At 45.0% G+C, this 16,105-nt stretch overlaps 1 protein-coding gene and 1 long non-coding RNA gene across 6 annotated transcripts in view; one reads left to right on the forward strand and one right to left on the reverse strand.

Moving 5' to 3' along the window:
• ATP9A (ATPase phospholipid transporting 9A (putative)) overlaps window positions 1-16,105 on the reverse strand; it is a 64,907-nt gene that overhangs the window by 41,115 nt on the left and 7,687 nt on the right. For 3 of the 5 annotated variants that reach the window (XR_010375166.1, XM_064465242.1, XM_064465241.1), the window contains exons 2-6: window positions 11,868-12,012; window positions 11,419-11,532; window positions 7,807-7,915; window positions 966-1,024; window positions 303-354 (exon numbers count right to left, since the gene is read on the reverse strand). Coding sequence is in view for 4 of the 5 variants with exons in the window: in XM_064465242.1 (XP_064321312.1) it covers window positions 303-354; window positions 966-1,024; window positions 7,807-7,915; window positions 11,419-11,532; window positions 11,868-12,012 (479 nt within the window). In the remaining variant the exon portion in view is untranslated. Of the gene's footprint in view, window positions 1-302; window positions 355-965; window positions 1,025-7,806; window positions 7,916-8,986; window positions 9,123-11,418; window positions 11,533-11,867; window positions 12,013-16,105 lie in introns of those variants that run through there. The other 2 variants (XM_064465243.1, XM_064465244.1) reach the window with 2 other exon arrangements.
• LOC135315688 (uncharacterized) lies at window positions 158-3,582 on the forward strand. The gene is made up of 2 exons (XR_010375167.1): window positions 158-605; window positions 2,706-3,582. It is a non-coding gene; the product is annotated as an uncharacterized LOC135315688 (long non-coding RNA).

Genomic DNA, 16,105 nt, shown 5'->3' on the forward strand with positions numbered 1-16,105 from the left:
ACATTTCTTTATCCCACGCTTAACACAACCCTGAATGGCACGTAAGATGATTTACATCTATAATGCAAACCATTGTGCGACCTGATTCACTTACCCCAGACTGAACCACCTACGTTCTTTGATGCGCAAAGAAAACCAGAGCATAACATCCTGAGAAGTGGTGGTCCATAAAAGCATTTGAATTCTCCACCTCTCTCAAATTTTACTATTATCTATTTCTTTCACATTTCCAAAAGATAATTTTCTCTAAACAACCAGTGAAAGGTTAATGGCTATTTTGACAATTGGTTCCAGATGTTTACCATTCTTCTCCGACGTCCTCAGGAAGATCATGTCAGCAGGGACCCGCTGGTTCTGTAAGGAGAAGAAAGGCCATTATTGTGCGTACGGCCCTGCACGCGCGTACAGCCGCCTTCCCCAGCCCTGCCGCGACAAGCAAAGGGGGTATGGAGGAGAAAGAGGACTTCTTTGTCAAACTGAAGCTTGGCATTCGTTTTGCTTTGAATCCTAAACTCGCTTCCCCACAGAATTCCAAGCGCAGCCTAATAACTGGTGCCAGCTCCCACCGACCGGACCGACCAGCAGCCAGGTTTACAAAAGAGCTAGTGAGTAACTCTAGAAGTAGGAGGACATTTTAAACTAATACTGCCTTCCTTTCAAGAAGTCCCATGCTAGAAGCAAACATGTATCTGGAGCCTACGGCTACCGATTTTTTTTTCTTTTTTTGTGGACTGAATATTCTCAGACCAATAGTTTTAGAGGACATAGCTGCTTGCACAGAGGGTGTGTGAAAAAGGGGGCGGGGGAAGAGGGAGAAACCCTGAAAAACGATTAGATATTATAAACTAGTGTTCAACACTTGATATTCTGAGCCTACCGTAAAACACACGTGACTTCAAAATACCTCATTTTCTATGGTCTTGCAAAAAAAGCACTTTACAAAGAAAAGACACATAAAGGCTAACCTTTTCAACGATGATGAGGTCGCCTACTTGTATATTAGAGCTCTTCACCTTCACAGTCCCTGCAAAGGAGAGGTATCAGTGCATTAGAGCAGCAGTGGGACAGGGCTTGTGGGTGCTGTGCGATGCTCCTTACCCCCTGCCTTCCACTTCACTGCCCTGGAGGAAACGCGTAGTGTTTCTATCACACGAGTTAGGCAATGCTGCCCTGCAAGGCTGACCAAGCCTACTGCTCCCCCTGGAAAAGCAGAAGGTTTCAGTCTGCAAAAAGGGCTGGAAGCCTCTCATCTAACAGCTCCAGACCTCAGCCCCGGGTGCAGAAACCCCCTGGTCACTCTCATGACAACCCTGAAAAAAATCCCTACGCTTTTTCTACGTACTGCTTAACCCAGGATTTTGAAAGTCCTCTTGGCATCAGGCAGACAACAGAGCAAGAACAGAAAAGTTACACCAGGGAACCACCAACTCCTCTTCCCTAGGTGGCTGAAAATTTAGAGCTCAGCTCTCAAGCCAAGAGCTGGGAGCCATATGTAAAACGGGCCCATCCTAAAACCAGGCTCATTTCGTTCTGTGCCAGGGCTCTTGTGCCTGGCTGGGCTCTGCCACCTCTCCTTTGCCTCTCAGCAGACACAGCCTGAACAAGCCCTGCAGAGCACAGGCCCCACAGAAAACACGTAAATATTTATTTCTTTGCAGCTGTCAAACATTTCCCAGTTGCTTTAAAACAGGGGATTAATGTAACAATTGGCTAGTAATTTCAAATCATTAGCCAGCTCTAGATTTGGCTTCTCAGACTAACTAGTGATTTATAATCAGTTAATTTGGACCCTGCCTCTATGTGTCTGTCTGTTACGTTTCAACAAAAGCCTCTTTAATCTGCTGTGATTTGAGTGGAAGTGGGGGAGGCACGTGGAGCTCACCCCAGCACGGACAACACTCCTACTGTACCTCGAAATTCACGGGCTAACTGGCCAGATAGCAGCTCAGGGGGAAAGGAGAAGGGGGCAGGGAGGGGGAATAGAAATTAGCACAAAGCACAAAGGTCACAAGGATTTTACTACTGGCAGTCCCTTCATTAGCATCCTTCTCAGGATATGCTTCAGTGTTTCTGCTCCAAATTAACAATGAAAGCCATTCTGGGCTCCCGGCAGCCTGCTGCTTTGGTGACACACTGTGTGCTTAACAACATGCTTCATCACTGCTGCTAATAAATGCAGACTTCCTTACATGCTGTAATTATTCCTACAAATTATAAGCAGTCATGGCCCATTTCACAAATATCTCATAGGTCTTTCGCAGATTCTGGGTTTTGTCTTGTGAGATTTTTAGTTTAAAAAAAAAAGGGGGGGGGGAGTAAACAAAACAAATGCTGGGCTAAAGACATCTCTGCCAGGGCAGGAAGCATACTGGGGATTAAGAGTCCATTACGCAGAGGCTTGAAAAGAAAAGCCGCACTCCAAGAGGATCCAAAAAAAGCATCCCTGGCAGTCTTCTGTATGGGCTATACAAAGTTAGGTACTATGACACTAAAAGGGTCTGACAGATAACATCTCTTCCTCCCCTTTTAATACGGTTATTCATGAAACAACAAAAAGTGCTTTTGAATATTCTCCCGTGCAAAGGAGGCAAAAACCCCGTGGGCTCTCCCCACACAGGCACAGCGATTCCTAAGCCTCTGTGCAAAAAAGCTCCCAAAGGGAGAGGTGGATTCGTTTAACCATATTTTATGTATTTCTCTTACAGATGATGAGGATTTATTTGGCAACTGTCAGTATGGGAAGCACTACCTGCAGCATTCAAGAACGGAAACTTATTTTATTAGCGCTTTCCTTAATGATGTAAATTCACGCTGGAAAAGAGAAATTAAGGCCTGGACAAAGCCACAACGCGATGGTTTCCTACCCTTATGCACATAAAGGGCTTTTTGGATCATTATTCTGAAAACAGTATCATCTGCTCCAAAATTTTTCCAGTACAAGAAAACCAAAGCAGCTGGAGCAGATTTGTCTTGTTCAATAACCCTCCCAACCTCAGCTGTTTTAAGGTAAAAGAAAGAGAGGACCTTTCTCATCAATACACATTTTTATAACTCCTGTATAAATGAGATGCCCTTTTTAGGTAGCAAGGCTAATTCTGCTTTTCCAGCCATACTCCTGGCCTCTCGTGGATGACATCCCTGCAGTACGTACCATATGTCCTGCTAAGAAGGCGCGGGACCAGATGTTTCCTTTGACTCAGGGCTCCCATAAAGCAACTTACTTGAATTAGTTTTATTTTGATCTTGGGAATTCTGTAATTCCTTTTTCTTTCTGTGGGGAAACTACCTCCTAAACACTAGATGTTTTCTCACGCATGTTTAGAAACCAGCTAATAACACAATTGCTTCATTTCCCAATACTGCTCTGCTATTGAAGTATTTTTGTAATAACAAATTACTGGTTTTATAAATGCATCTAGAAGTGCTTCCTCTAAATACACATAGCTTTATTTAGCATTTACAGTGCTTCCAGTTTATAGTTTCAGAAGCTGATCGGAATACAAGTCAGTGATTAACACAATTTTAAAAAGCAACTAGTCTTGATCTGTTTAAAAAAAATAAACTCTTAATATTTGATTGCTATTTGTTTCACTCTGCTGCATCCTGATTTATATTTTTTTTAAAAAGAAAAAAAAGTAAGCACAATAAAATGCAAACAGCTTGTTTCAACTTCAGCTATGGCCTTTGGAATTATCACCAAATCTGCAGCATGATGGATGCACCATAAAGCAGATTATTTAAAGTCCTAAATACATGAGCCAGGAGAGGTGTCTTTTTCTACCATGTGAGCACTTAAGTCAAGATTTCACAATAGATCTGCAGAGCTTCACTAAAGGTACAGATCAAAACATTTAATTTGGCATTAAAGATGAAGCCAGAGGTTTATTAAAACACGTCAAATGCATCTGGGGGGGAAAAAAGGCTGTTTGGATGTGCTGCACCAAACTTCTGGCTTTTGCAGCCTTATGCTGTATAAACTGAGGAGCAGGACTCAGAGGGTTTGGGAAAATATTGTTTTTATATGGCTGGTAAATGCCAATGATCTGTATCTTAAGTAGCACCCCGCAGTAGGAGGTCTCTTCCCATTTCTTTCTGTGGAGTTTCTCTCTATTATGCAGCGTTACCCGGGGAGGGGGCTGTGAGAGAAGAAAAACAAACCAAGAATTTGCAAGCACAGTTCTAGCTTTCTATCAAGCAGAAAGTCAGCACACCGACTCCTGAACACAAGGCGGCTTTTAGGTTTATGAATAGGGGATTGAAATTTGATTATTTTTTATTACAATCCAAACAACTGTCCTTTAAATGGAGAGCTTTCTATTTAAAAAAAAAAAATGCTTTCCAGAGGTCTGCTGGTTTCACCATTTTGGATCAAAAATGGATCACATCACTAGAAAGAGAAAAGAGGTTCAGGGTGGACTTTTTTATTGTTATGTAAAATAAAGGAACCCAGAAAATACGCTATGTCTACTCTGCCTCACGCTGCCCTCCAAAAAGATTAGTCCCTAGAATTCAGCACCCATATTCAAAATAAAACACGATCCAAAGAGGATTGTCCCTTTTTCTCTACAAAGCAAGCAGCTTAGTGAATCTTCAAAAGCTTAACAAGAAAAGTGCATAAAAAAAGTTAGACGTACAGGAGCAAAGCTGGAAACACACCCAAAATAACCCCCCCGGGCTGGGGGAGCCGGCTGGCGGTGTGCTGGAGCTGGAGAGCTCCGGGCCGGTGGCAGGAGCCGTGCCCGGCCACGAGAAACCGCACACAAAGAGGACAAGAGGGTCCTGATTCGGGAAAACACTTAAGTCTATGCTTATTTCTATCCCTATTCAAAACTGCACATAACCATGTGCTTCAGTCTCCCGGAGACCTGGGTAGGTGTTTACATCCGTGGGGTTGCACTGGGAGGCTACGGTTGGAGATGGGGAAAACTATCCTCCGGCCACCTTAACTGCAGCTTAGTGCAAATACTCAGGAGAAATAAACACACCTTGGAGAAAGCCACAGCGCTCCGTTAGGTCCATCATAGCCAGTCTTCAAGACAGCAGTGCTCGGTGTCGAGCCTCACATAACCCCCCCTCCCCCAAAACACTGGCTTTAGAGGTGAAACTGTTGTGAAGGTCTTAAAAAAAAGAAATTATATAGTAACATTTCGGAGGGCTTTTGTGCATCAGTACCCTTTTGCACTGCCCCTTTTCAGTACAGGGCTGTGCCGGTATCCTGAAGCATGAACCGTGCTATTCAGCAACAACAAAAAGAAACAGCCTGTAAGCAGCCCAAGGGAAGTCCTACCTGGAGTTTTGTCCGCTACGCTGAAAATTAGTGGTTAAGATCAGCTGTTCTCAACTTAATTTGATATTTGCTGCTTGTACTCCTGACCCGATGAAGGGCTTCCGTGAAAGCTCGCCCACCTTCCCTGACTGTACTAACAGATATAATAAAACAAAGCCAACACTGTTCTACCCCGCAGCCATGGTGGCCTCAGAAGGTTCTTCCCTGCTCCTAGGTGAGTCGCAGAGGCGCTTTAATCAGTGGAAAAGTAGATGTTCAGGTCTCATGAAAAGCACTGAGACTCGTGAGAGACACAAAATGACTTTTCTCCCCAAACCGTGGGACAATCATAAATAATTTCCTGTGTTTTTCCTACTCTAAACTATACTGCTGGTCTCATTCCTGTTCCTGCACCAAATTCATGTTAAATAAAGTGGCTTAAAGTTTTTGGCTAGTGCCCAGCTGCCAATCCTCCTTGGTTTCTTTCACAAAATTAGAAAAGTTAAAGGACGGGGGGGAGGGAAATCATTCATGGGAAACGTAATAGCAATATGAAAAGAACTAAAGGAGAGGTCAGGCCCCTTATAGATCATTGAATAGAATCCAGAAGGCAACTCTTTTATATCTTTAAATAGATGTAGTACACCCCTCTTGGATGAGGCTTTTGTTGGTTGCCAAGCATTTTAAGTGTTGTAGTAAGAACACGTTATTAAAAGGGGATTTAATATTCAGAAACTCAAACTCCCTAGTTTGGAGTTGCCTCATAATTCCCAGCATGTGAAACATATAGAGCCTTAAGCAATTATATTTTAAAAGCATCCTTATTCTTAAAAGCGCAAGTGTTGAAAGCAGCGTATTTTTACTACACCTCGTTCACTGCATCTTAATTCAGGGGTATAAACTTTTATAACAAAGAAACTGGAAATGAAAAAACAAACTTGCTTAAATTCAGTTCTTTCACTTTTTAAAAACAAAACCCTGGCCTCACCACCATTGCCATGGTATTAGGAGGCAGCATCTGATTTTTCAAACAAGAATGTAAATGTCTTTGTTAGGTACGGCACAGCTGTAAACAATGGCCAGAGCCAAGGATCAGACACAGCTGAGCTGCAGCCTGGCCTCACTTACAAACGAGGTCTCTGAACTCCTCACAGCTGGAGGAAGGGGCTAAAGATGATGTATAAAAAAAAAAATACATGAGAAGATACTGCCGGTACTGAGGAACTACCTCAGTCGCTGCTAAGAGAAGCACACAGAAGATGAGATAACATATCACACAGTCTCTTTTAGCGAAGGATTTGCGTGATGCAAGACCCTGTCTGGTAAAGCCTGGAAAAATCTATGAAATTTAACCGGCACTGCACGTTCAGTAAGCGATGGAACGTGTCAGCATGCCAAGCAAGCCACCTTAAGATGCACTCAAGCTCCTTCAGTCCAGAGTACTTGTACTTCAGTACGGTTTGGGGTACCTGTGCTGAAAAGGCCCCCAGTCCCAGACACTAGAACGCAGCCTACCTCCACCCCCGTCGCTGGAATCTACCTCTGCATAACCACCTTCTGACGGTTTCACAGACCTAGGCTTAGTTCTCCTAGTAAAGTGCTTTTTCAAATTATCTGCCTATGAAGATCCTCCTCCCTTTTTTAAGCACGCAGTTGTTGTTTCCATTAAAGAACACGAATTGGTGGTTTATAAGAATCCTTCTTATATCTGCCTCTCCTACTGACAGGGTGAACAAGCAAAAAGCACACACAGGGGGAAGACAGATGCACTGTTACCAAAACTGGAAGAAAAGCAAATTTAAAAACAAACAAACAAACAGCACATCACATCTACTGTACCTCTATTCTTGTTTTCTTCCTACAATGCTGTTTGCTGTATTTGCCTCTCCCTGCCTTCACCCATGCAACATGACGGGGCGCTTCTCCCACGTCACAGCTTTGCAAGAAGGAAAACACATTTCCCTTCTGGAAACATCCACCTCCCCAACCTAGAGCGATTCAGACCCAGTTTCATTTTATTTGGTGACTCCAATCCACCAAGAAGGGGCAATAACTGGGAAAGAAGTTTTGGCCTGCACTGGAGTTAGCAGCAAGCAGGGTTTAAAAATAACACCTCAGCTGCTTGGAAGTTCACCCCTGCCTGGTGCTGGCTGCCGTGAACTCCCAGTCCAAGGTGGGAGTAACGCAGTGCCTGCCTGCTCCCCATGCCTCTAGCACTCAGATGATGCTCTAGAGTCATCTGAAGCAATTAACACATGCATCCCCCGCGTTAGCTGTCCGTCTCCCTAGGAAACCCTCGGCAAAGCCCAGCATCCTGGCCAGGAGCCATCCCCGAGAAGCCGCGCGGACCCCCGAGGCCCCCGCAGCGGCAGGAGCGGCGGCTTGGCCACGAAGCCACGTGCCTGCGAGCCCGTAACCCCCCTCCCCATTCCTTGAACTCTGCTTCTCTGACTGTCAGCGGCGTTTGATTGAGTTGCAACCCCCGGCGCTGCCGCAGCGGCGGCAGGATGCAGCGGGCGCGCTGGAGCCGCCGAGCCGACCTCTGGCTGTGAGCTTGCTGTAGATCTGCGAGTTCACTTCCTTGTCGCGCATGTAACATCTGATCTCCTCCGTGGCCTCTCGGATGACGGTAACAGCAAGCACAAATCCCTAAAAGAAGCATGAGAGGGGGTGGAAACAGAATGGATGAAAAGGTCAGGAAAAAAAATCACATCTGCCTCTAATAAGAGCAATATTTATCACTACCAATGCCAACAATCTGCATTTCCTTATTCTATTTTCTCTCACTAAATCATTATAGGGATATTATGTGTTGCTGTCCAGAACTCCCAATAACAAACCAACACCAGACTCGTCGCTTAAAAAATTATGGTTGTGTTTCTTAGCTTTACCACGATGCTCTGCCGTCACCTCCCAAGCAAATCTTTGTGAAGTTTACCTGAAGAGTGTAAATGACACATTTCGTCTCACTTTACAGGTGAGTAACCAAGACTGAGAGGGGCTGCACGTAAGTCCAATGTAAGCCAGATCCCTCAAACCTCAGCACTCCCTCCGTCACAGAGCCGAAGTTAGCTCTACTAGTCTGGGAGATTTCTTTATATAGAAATCTATAAAACCCCTTTTTTATATATACAGATATATATACTTACATAGGGCGTGTGTATTCATACGTGTGTATACACACGCTCAACCTACCCAAATAAGCACTTCAAACTTATTAATGTGAACTACTCGTAGTATAATTACATGTTTGTCTGATTAGGGTTTTTGTCCTACTCTTCTGTGGATATGAGCAGTCATTTCCTCATGACAAGAGGAAATGAAAATGCCCACATCACATCCTTCACTATACAAAAAATAACTAAATCAATACAGAACAATTCTTTACAGGGCTAGTACCACAAAGTCACTTTTTCATAAGGCAGTATTCAGCTCAGACTCACGAAACAGTTAAAATAGTCCTCGTCTGTTACAGAAGAAAAAGGAACATTTTACAGCCTGTGTTCTTGAAAACTGCAACCATGTGCTGATTACCTCTGTCAGTAAGAAACTTCTTAATTTTCAGAAGGGGGCAGGGTGATGTTAGAAACTGAGGGTTACGTGAAAAACTCATGAAAACGTCTGTAAATACGCACCCACCCTAACAGGAGCTTTTGCCAGTGGGCTGCAACTTCCAACTTTAAGTAACTCCCTTTTTAGAAAGAACGGCTGTGCACACACCTCCAAATCCTGTGTGTCCGAGTTGTGAAGCTGGGCACGAAGAGCTCGTGAACCCAAACTCCTCAGCCCCCTCAGGAAAGCCCCACTCTGGAGCACTGCCAACACTGCCCAACACAGAGACAATTCAAATTCTTACCTTTTTTTAAAAAAAAAAAAAAACAAACAAAACCAAATTAAAAAGATGGAGAATGACCTGAGAGCTACTAAGACTGAAGGAGAGCAGTTTCTTTAATTATTAAAATACTGACGTACTCTTCACCTGCCGGCTCTCACAACCCTATAAATAGTCCCTAATTCTGGTACATACACATGTGCCTAACTGCATGATCTAGACTAATCAATACCAGTCTTGAAATGCAATGCAGTAGGCTTCTGCAGTATTCAGAAATGCAGACCCATGAAAAGACCCAAGGATGGCCATTTACTTTTTTTAAAAATGCCTGTATTGAAGCCTGCATTTACAAACACTGAAAGTACGTTGGCATTAATACAGTATTTTCAGCGAAGCGTTTCACCCTGCAGTGTTCAGGACCATGACTGTCTGTTTTGCACCACCGTGGAAGTTCTCTCTGTCCCATAACCAACAAAACATGAGAAGAATGAACATTTCTCTTCCACTTACAAGTTGTGTTTGTGCATTTAGCCAGAAATTCCTATCTCCTTCCCAAAATAAAATAAAAAAGCAGTTACTTTCAACTTATGTTTCAGCTGTTTGAAGAGTCTTCAAATAATTGCCCCAAAATATTCCCACATGTGCCGACTCACTGCGTCATCTCATATGTCATTCCATCCCCAACGCTCATATTATGAACAAAGACCTTTCTTATCCTGCTTTCTGGCAGCTCATATGCCCGATTCTAATTGCTCACCTGACACAGACAGGTCACAACCGCCCATACAAAACCCAGAAAGAGATCCTCTGTGTGCACGTCTGCTTTATTTATACGACAGGATCTTATGAAACTAGCTCTAGATTCATACAGCCAATGCAACGCAGCACACGCTCGAGAGAGAATTTAGCGAGATCCACACTTTAATACAAACAGAATTTTAGCAGCGATGTCCCAAAGCTGTTCCTTCACTTTTTTCTGGCTTTTACTGGGGATTTCAATGTACCAAAAGTCTAAAAGGCACAAAAAATTTCCTTTGCCCCTCCTCAGCTCCCTCAATAGAGCCACGAATTTTTACCGCCACCATTTCTCAACTCAATGCACAAGTAGTGTCTTAGAAAGCGCCCTGTGCTTTTTAAATCAATTTTCAGATGGTTTTGTGTCATTTCTTTAAAGTAAAAAGGATGTCTGTCCTTGGAGATTCTCAAAACTCAGGTGGATGAATTAAACCAACCCAGGTTTAAAGACAGCCGTGGTTTGAGCAGACAGTTGGACCAGACATCCCTCTGAACCCAAATTATTCTGCAATACAATGAGCTGAAGCGCAGCAGAGGAGTTATTCACACAGAAAGAGAAATAATAGTTTTACCGAGATAAAAGAAAAAATATATAGGTTCCTATATTTAAGCATTTAGGCAGTTGTAACTGGCTCGTGCAGTGCATTTTAGAGATTTAAGAAGCTCATTCTATGCAGCTATTCGTCCTTCTGTCCTTTGACAGCACTGGAGCTTCTGCTTCAAAACTGATTATTATCGATTTCCTTTGATCGCAGGTGAAACACACAGCTACCAAAAGAAAAGGGGAAATAGTTTACAGGAAGGAAAGAGTATCTGCTCCTTGAGCAAGTGTGAATATGGCTCTATATATTTCTCTTTATATGTGGGAGGTTTGCGGAGGGACGTTTCTCACGTTTTTTCAGTCGTTTTTTACAATGTGGTTAAACTATGAAGCAGCCTGGTGACCTACCCCAAGGCCGCAGGTCAAACTGCTTGGCAGGGGAGCGTAACTTGCCATCGTTGTGCATGTGGCCGCTCATTAAGGTCACCTGTGAAAGGTGCGCGTCGGTCCCGCGCTGCAGTCGCAGGGCTGCTCTGGGCTCCCGCAAGCGCTGGCCCTTGCGTGATCACCCCGGGAGGGCACAACACGCCACGCAGACCCTCCACGAGCACGCGCTACGATCAGATCCGGCTGTGCACCGCACACGCTGCCAGGGAATTATAGCTGCTCTGGTCTCCGACTGTTTTCTCACATTATTCACGAAGCCCCGCTGCCCTTGCAGCCACCACGGCCAGTGGCGAGAGCTCGGTGCCCGCTACAATGAACAAGTCGGGGGCAGAGCCCTCTTGCATCCCCGCCAAACTTGTACAAAATAAAGCCTAAGGCCAGAACAGGCATCTACTCTATAACATGTACAGAGCAGGCCTGAAAAGCAAGCTAAGGAAATGATTTAAGGTGCAAACTTACATCCTAGAGAAACAGCGGCAGAAGGCATTTTGTCAAACACTGAAACTTTCTTGAATAAATAAGTCTTAAATGACCTACCAGGGGAACCCAGTACGTGTAAAGCGCGCCAAGTCTCATTTCAACGACAAATTGAGAGCAGGCCAAAAGCAAGAAATAAAGGTTGAAGAAGTATTTGAACTGGTTAAACAGCACCTAAAAAAAAAAAAAGAATAAAAGAGAAAAAAGAGGAGGGAGGAGATTAACAGAGATCAGAAGTTATGCATATCGAACTAACCACCAGGAACATCTCTGCATGCTCCTCTAGGGTCTAACTAGGGCCGTCTTAAAGTAGCCCTGGACACTCAGGACAGATCCCTGCCTGGTTTGCTGCCGCCCTAAGGCAGCCTTTGCAGGAGGCCCACGAAACACAACCCAAGTGTTAATTATTTACCTCCAGCTCCGGGTTCTGCACCTGTCTACTGTAAAACCACTGAAATTGGGGAAAGCATTGGGATGAGATAATGAAAAGCGACTTTCTTCACACTTACCCCAGGGAGAAACGTAAAAAAGTTGTATTTCTGATTGTTGATCACATTGCGAGGGTATCTCTGGTCTCTCTTCTCTGGATGGCCAAGCCAAACGGTACGAGGCCTTGGGTCTCTCCTCCCACAGCATCTTAAGCACTCACAACACCTATAGAAGGAATGTTAATTAATTAACAGGTTAATATTTTTAACACGTTTCTATGACTCACACGTGCACCCCAGACCTTCTCCGCCAGCCAGGCGGAACAGCTGAGCATCACTTCTTCACCTGTCACTCACCACCTCTCAGCTGTCAATTATCCACTGTATTTGTTTTACGAGCATCTTAAAACCCAGAGCTTGACTTCCTACCAAATACAGACGCTCCACCTGCTACAGCCGCGGCAGACCTGCCTCGCGGCCCGCCGAGCTCCGAGCAAACACCTCGTACGGCGTTGGAGCTGTTACTAAAACAATGCGACCGCGTGTGCAAAGACGGGCAGGCCGGCGGCAGCGCTAGGAACGCGCCTGCAGCAACGAGGGGTGGGGAGGCTCCTTGCTTTGCTTTCAGGAAACCGATGCATGGAGAAGCGCGGACCGCGCTCGTCACTACGCTGAGTCAGCGCCGGCTGCTGGGAGAGCTTCCACCTCCTGCGGATGGAAGGGCTCCAGGAAGCGAGGAGGCGTACGGTACAGGCAGAAAGGTCCCCGTGCACTGCTCCTGGATTGCAGGTTTTACACCAGAAAGCTCCCTTGAAAAAAAAAAAATGCTAACAGGTGCTTTATATTTCTTCTGATTCCTTGTTGGTGTATGGAAACTCCCTCAAACAAAAGGAGGCTTTCCGATTTACATATTGTACTTAAACAGGAATGTATGTGAAGTGACCTCCTATGTCCTAAAGAAAAGAAGAGATGGAGACAGGCAGAGATTCTCCTCCTTCCCTGCAGCCCCTGCTTCATGGAAATTGATACTTTTTTAACAGAAGGGTTTAATATTTGCATATTTGAATCTTTGCACTTTAAAACAGTCTTTCCACAAAATAATAATCTATAATCCTCTTAAAATGAAACCTTAAAAGGAATCTGAAAATAGATACTAAATGATTACCAATTTTATTTTTACACAGTATTATAGTAATTCGCTCTGTTTACCTTAATGGCCAATTGCATATGAGCTACTGATGAATAACACACATTCTTATCGACTGAGAACACGCTCTGTAGATCCAGCTATAGTCTGTTTGTCACTGTTGCTGTAGGAATTTGTATTTTCAGCTCTTCAGGTGACAGTCCCAAGGCGGCACCACCACAAAGGCTGCGAGTTTGGGCAGCCCAGACCTGGACCCAGCACCACAAAGCCCAACTGCCAGAGAAGCAGCTGCAGGCACTGAAGTCCATTTTTTACAATCAGATTAGTCCTATATCTAACCTCTGATGTAATTTTTTCCTGCATTTTTGTCTACTTTGTCAGCAGTATCTGTCCTTGTTCCATTAACTGTCATGATTCAATTTTCAGGAATCACAGAATCACAGAATCACAGAATCACAGAATCACAGAATCACAGAATCACAGAATCACAGAATCACAGAATCACAGAATCACAGAATCACAGAATCACAGAATCACAGAATCACAGAATCACAGAATCACAGAATCACAGAATCACAGAATCACAGAATCACAGAATCACAGAATCACAGAATCACAGAATCACAGAATCACAGAATCACAGAATCACAGAATCACAGAATCACAGAATCACAGAATCACAGAATCACAGTCCCAGGTTGGGAGGGACCTCGGACCATCTAGCCCAGCCTCTCTAGGAAGAGCGCAGTCTAGACAAGATGGCCCAGCACCCTGTCCAGAATCATAGACTCCAGCACAACAATTACTTTTTATACCTTGCAATGCCAGTTTTAAAAAAAAATTGTTCAAAATAAATAAAATATGAACATGTTGGCGTGATGATTTTTTTTTACTTTTTCAGCTCAGGCTTATATTATATTTCAGCTCAGGTGCAGGTCTTATGAGGAGCGGCTGAGGGAGCTGCGGGGTTTAGCCTGGAGAAGAGGGGGCTGAGGGGAGCCCTTCTCGCTCTCTGCAGCTGCCTGAGAGGGGCTGGGGGGGGGGGGGGGGGTCGGTCTCTGCTCCCAAGTCACCAGTGACAGGATGAGAGGAACCGGCCTCAGGCTGCGTCAGGGGAGGTTTAGGTTGGGTGTGAGGGAAAATGTCTTCACTGACAGAGTGGTCGGGCCCTGGCACAGGCTGCCCAGAGAGGTGGGGAGTCACCGTCCCTGGGGGGTTTGAAACACCATGTAGACGTGGCACTTCAGGGCATGGTTTAGGAGACATGGTAGCGTTGGGTTGGCGGTTGGACTTGACGATCCTGGAGACCTTTTCCAACCTTAATGATTCTATGATTTATTTAACATCATTTCTGGCCTTTGCCAAATGTTACATGGGAATTCAGGAAAGCCACATCAACTTCACTAAAACCGATGCAGCTCCTAAAGGATTCCCTCTTCTCTCCAGAGGAGGGATTTAAAACCCAGACTATGCGATGGCCGCCTCAGCAGCCACAGGCCGGCACGCACCCGGCCTCTCCCTGCTGCTCTCGGGGAGCTCTGGAATCACCAGCGTCAATAAATAAATCCCAGCGATGGCACGTGGGGCCTATACTTGAAACGATCCACATTAAAATCTCCTCTGGCAGGCAGCTGGCTGTCATACACAACAAAAGCTTATTCCCTGCTTTGGAAACCATCGCGCTGCCTACACCCTTCAAGCTAGATGCTGCTTTTCTAAACTAAGAGACACCGGGATGAGGTGACAGAAAACACTTATTCTCTAGAAAAACATGGAGTATTAACGGGTGATTTGTTAAGCAACGGTAACATCGGAGAGCTGCGACTTTCTTCCCGCAGGCCGTGGCTCCAGCCTGCCCACAGGGCCTCACGGGGCCTCCGACCCGGCCGCTGCGGCCACCGCAAACTCGGCTCTCGCCCGGACTGCAGGGAACAAAACCCGGCACCGCTCCATGCGACGAACCCCGGCTCGAGGCAGTGAATCGAACGGAGCGTCGGTCGCTTCGTGGGAGATGCAAGGCCTTATCAGCAATCCCTCTTGTACCTTGAGGAAGCCTCTTCGTTCAGAATTGCCTCCCAAGCCCCAAATGGGTTATTTTCCTGTTGTCACTGCTTCTAACTGAAAGCCTTTCTCTTCCCAATCCCTCTCATTCCTTTAAAACCCACCCTATTGAATTTCACTGACGTTTGGGATAGCCAGTATCAGCTGATTGATAACCAAAAAGCTTCAGAGCTCTTGCAAACATCTTTCCAGAAACCACTGCTAAGCTCTGTTCTTGAACGACGGCATTCTGCCACAAAACTTTAGTTAAATACACGCTTAACTGAAAGAAATAACTGCTTAAGGACATACACAAAGCACGCGGCTCTTGAAGTCACTGTCTTGCAGAAGATACATGCAGCATGATGAACAGAGTTTACAACTCACCACACGGAAGGTGGTTGTAGGAACAAAGATACCATTTCTTATGTTTTATGCCTTGCTGGATACAAGTAAACAGAAAGAAGTGTTATCAGTTAAGTCGGTTCCTTCAGTAGATAAGGGGAATAAAACCCAAAAAGGTGTCACCAAGTGATTCAGTGCTCATGAGCAGGCATAGACGTTAACTTCACAAGGCTGCCCTGCAAGATAATTTCTCACAAGCTCTTAAAACCAGACAAAAAGATTTTTGCATAATCAAATTACTCTGACATTATTATATGCCACGAAGAGTGGCAGGTGAGCCCTGAGAAGGAGGATTTTCTCTAGTCTGTGCTCAAGAGCAATCCAAGCTGTAAGCATGCAGGTGCCACCCAAACACAGGAGAGGTTTTCTCGCTCAGAGCAGCTTTCAGACCGAAATGCTGACAAGATAGCAGAGCACTACACCGCACCCACGCAGCGGTGCCGAAGGAACGCAGAATCACAAGTTTTCAGTGGTGCCAAATAGTCTGTTACCAGCTCCATGCAAGTGAAACGCTCCATTCCAAAACCAGAGTACCTGTAAGGTCCCCCAATTTCAACAACCACCCCACTGCTTTCACCTACACGCATTTATCACTGGCCATGGAGAGGTCACCTTTACCGAAGCCTCTGCAGTTGTCAGCTCTGACTTGCAAACTGTTCATTTGCTGAAGAGGAGAAAATTAGGAGAATGCAGGAAAACCTGACAGAAATAAAGAGCGTGGGTAACA

The sequence above is a fragment of the Phalacrocorax carbo genome, chromosome 14 (assembly GCF_963921805.1).
Source record: "Phalacrocorax carbo chromosome 14, bPhaCar2.1, whole genome shotgun sequence".
Lineage (NCBI taxonomy): Eukaryota > Metazoa > Chordata > Aves > Suliformes > Phalacrocoracidae > Phalacrocorax > Phalacrocorax carbo.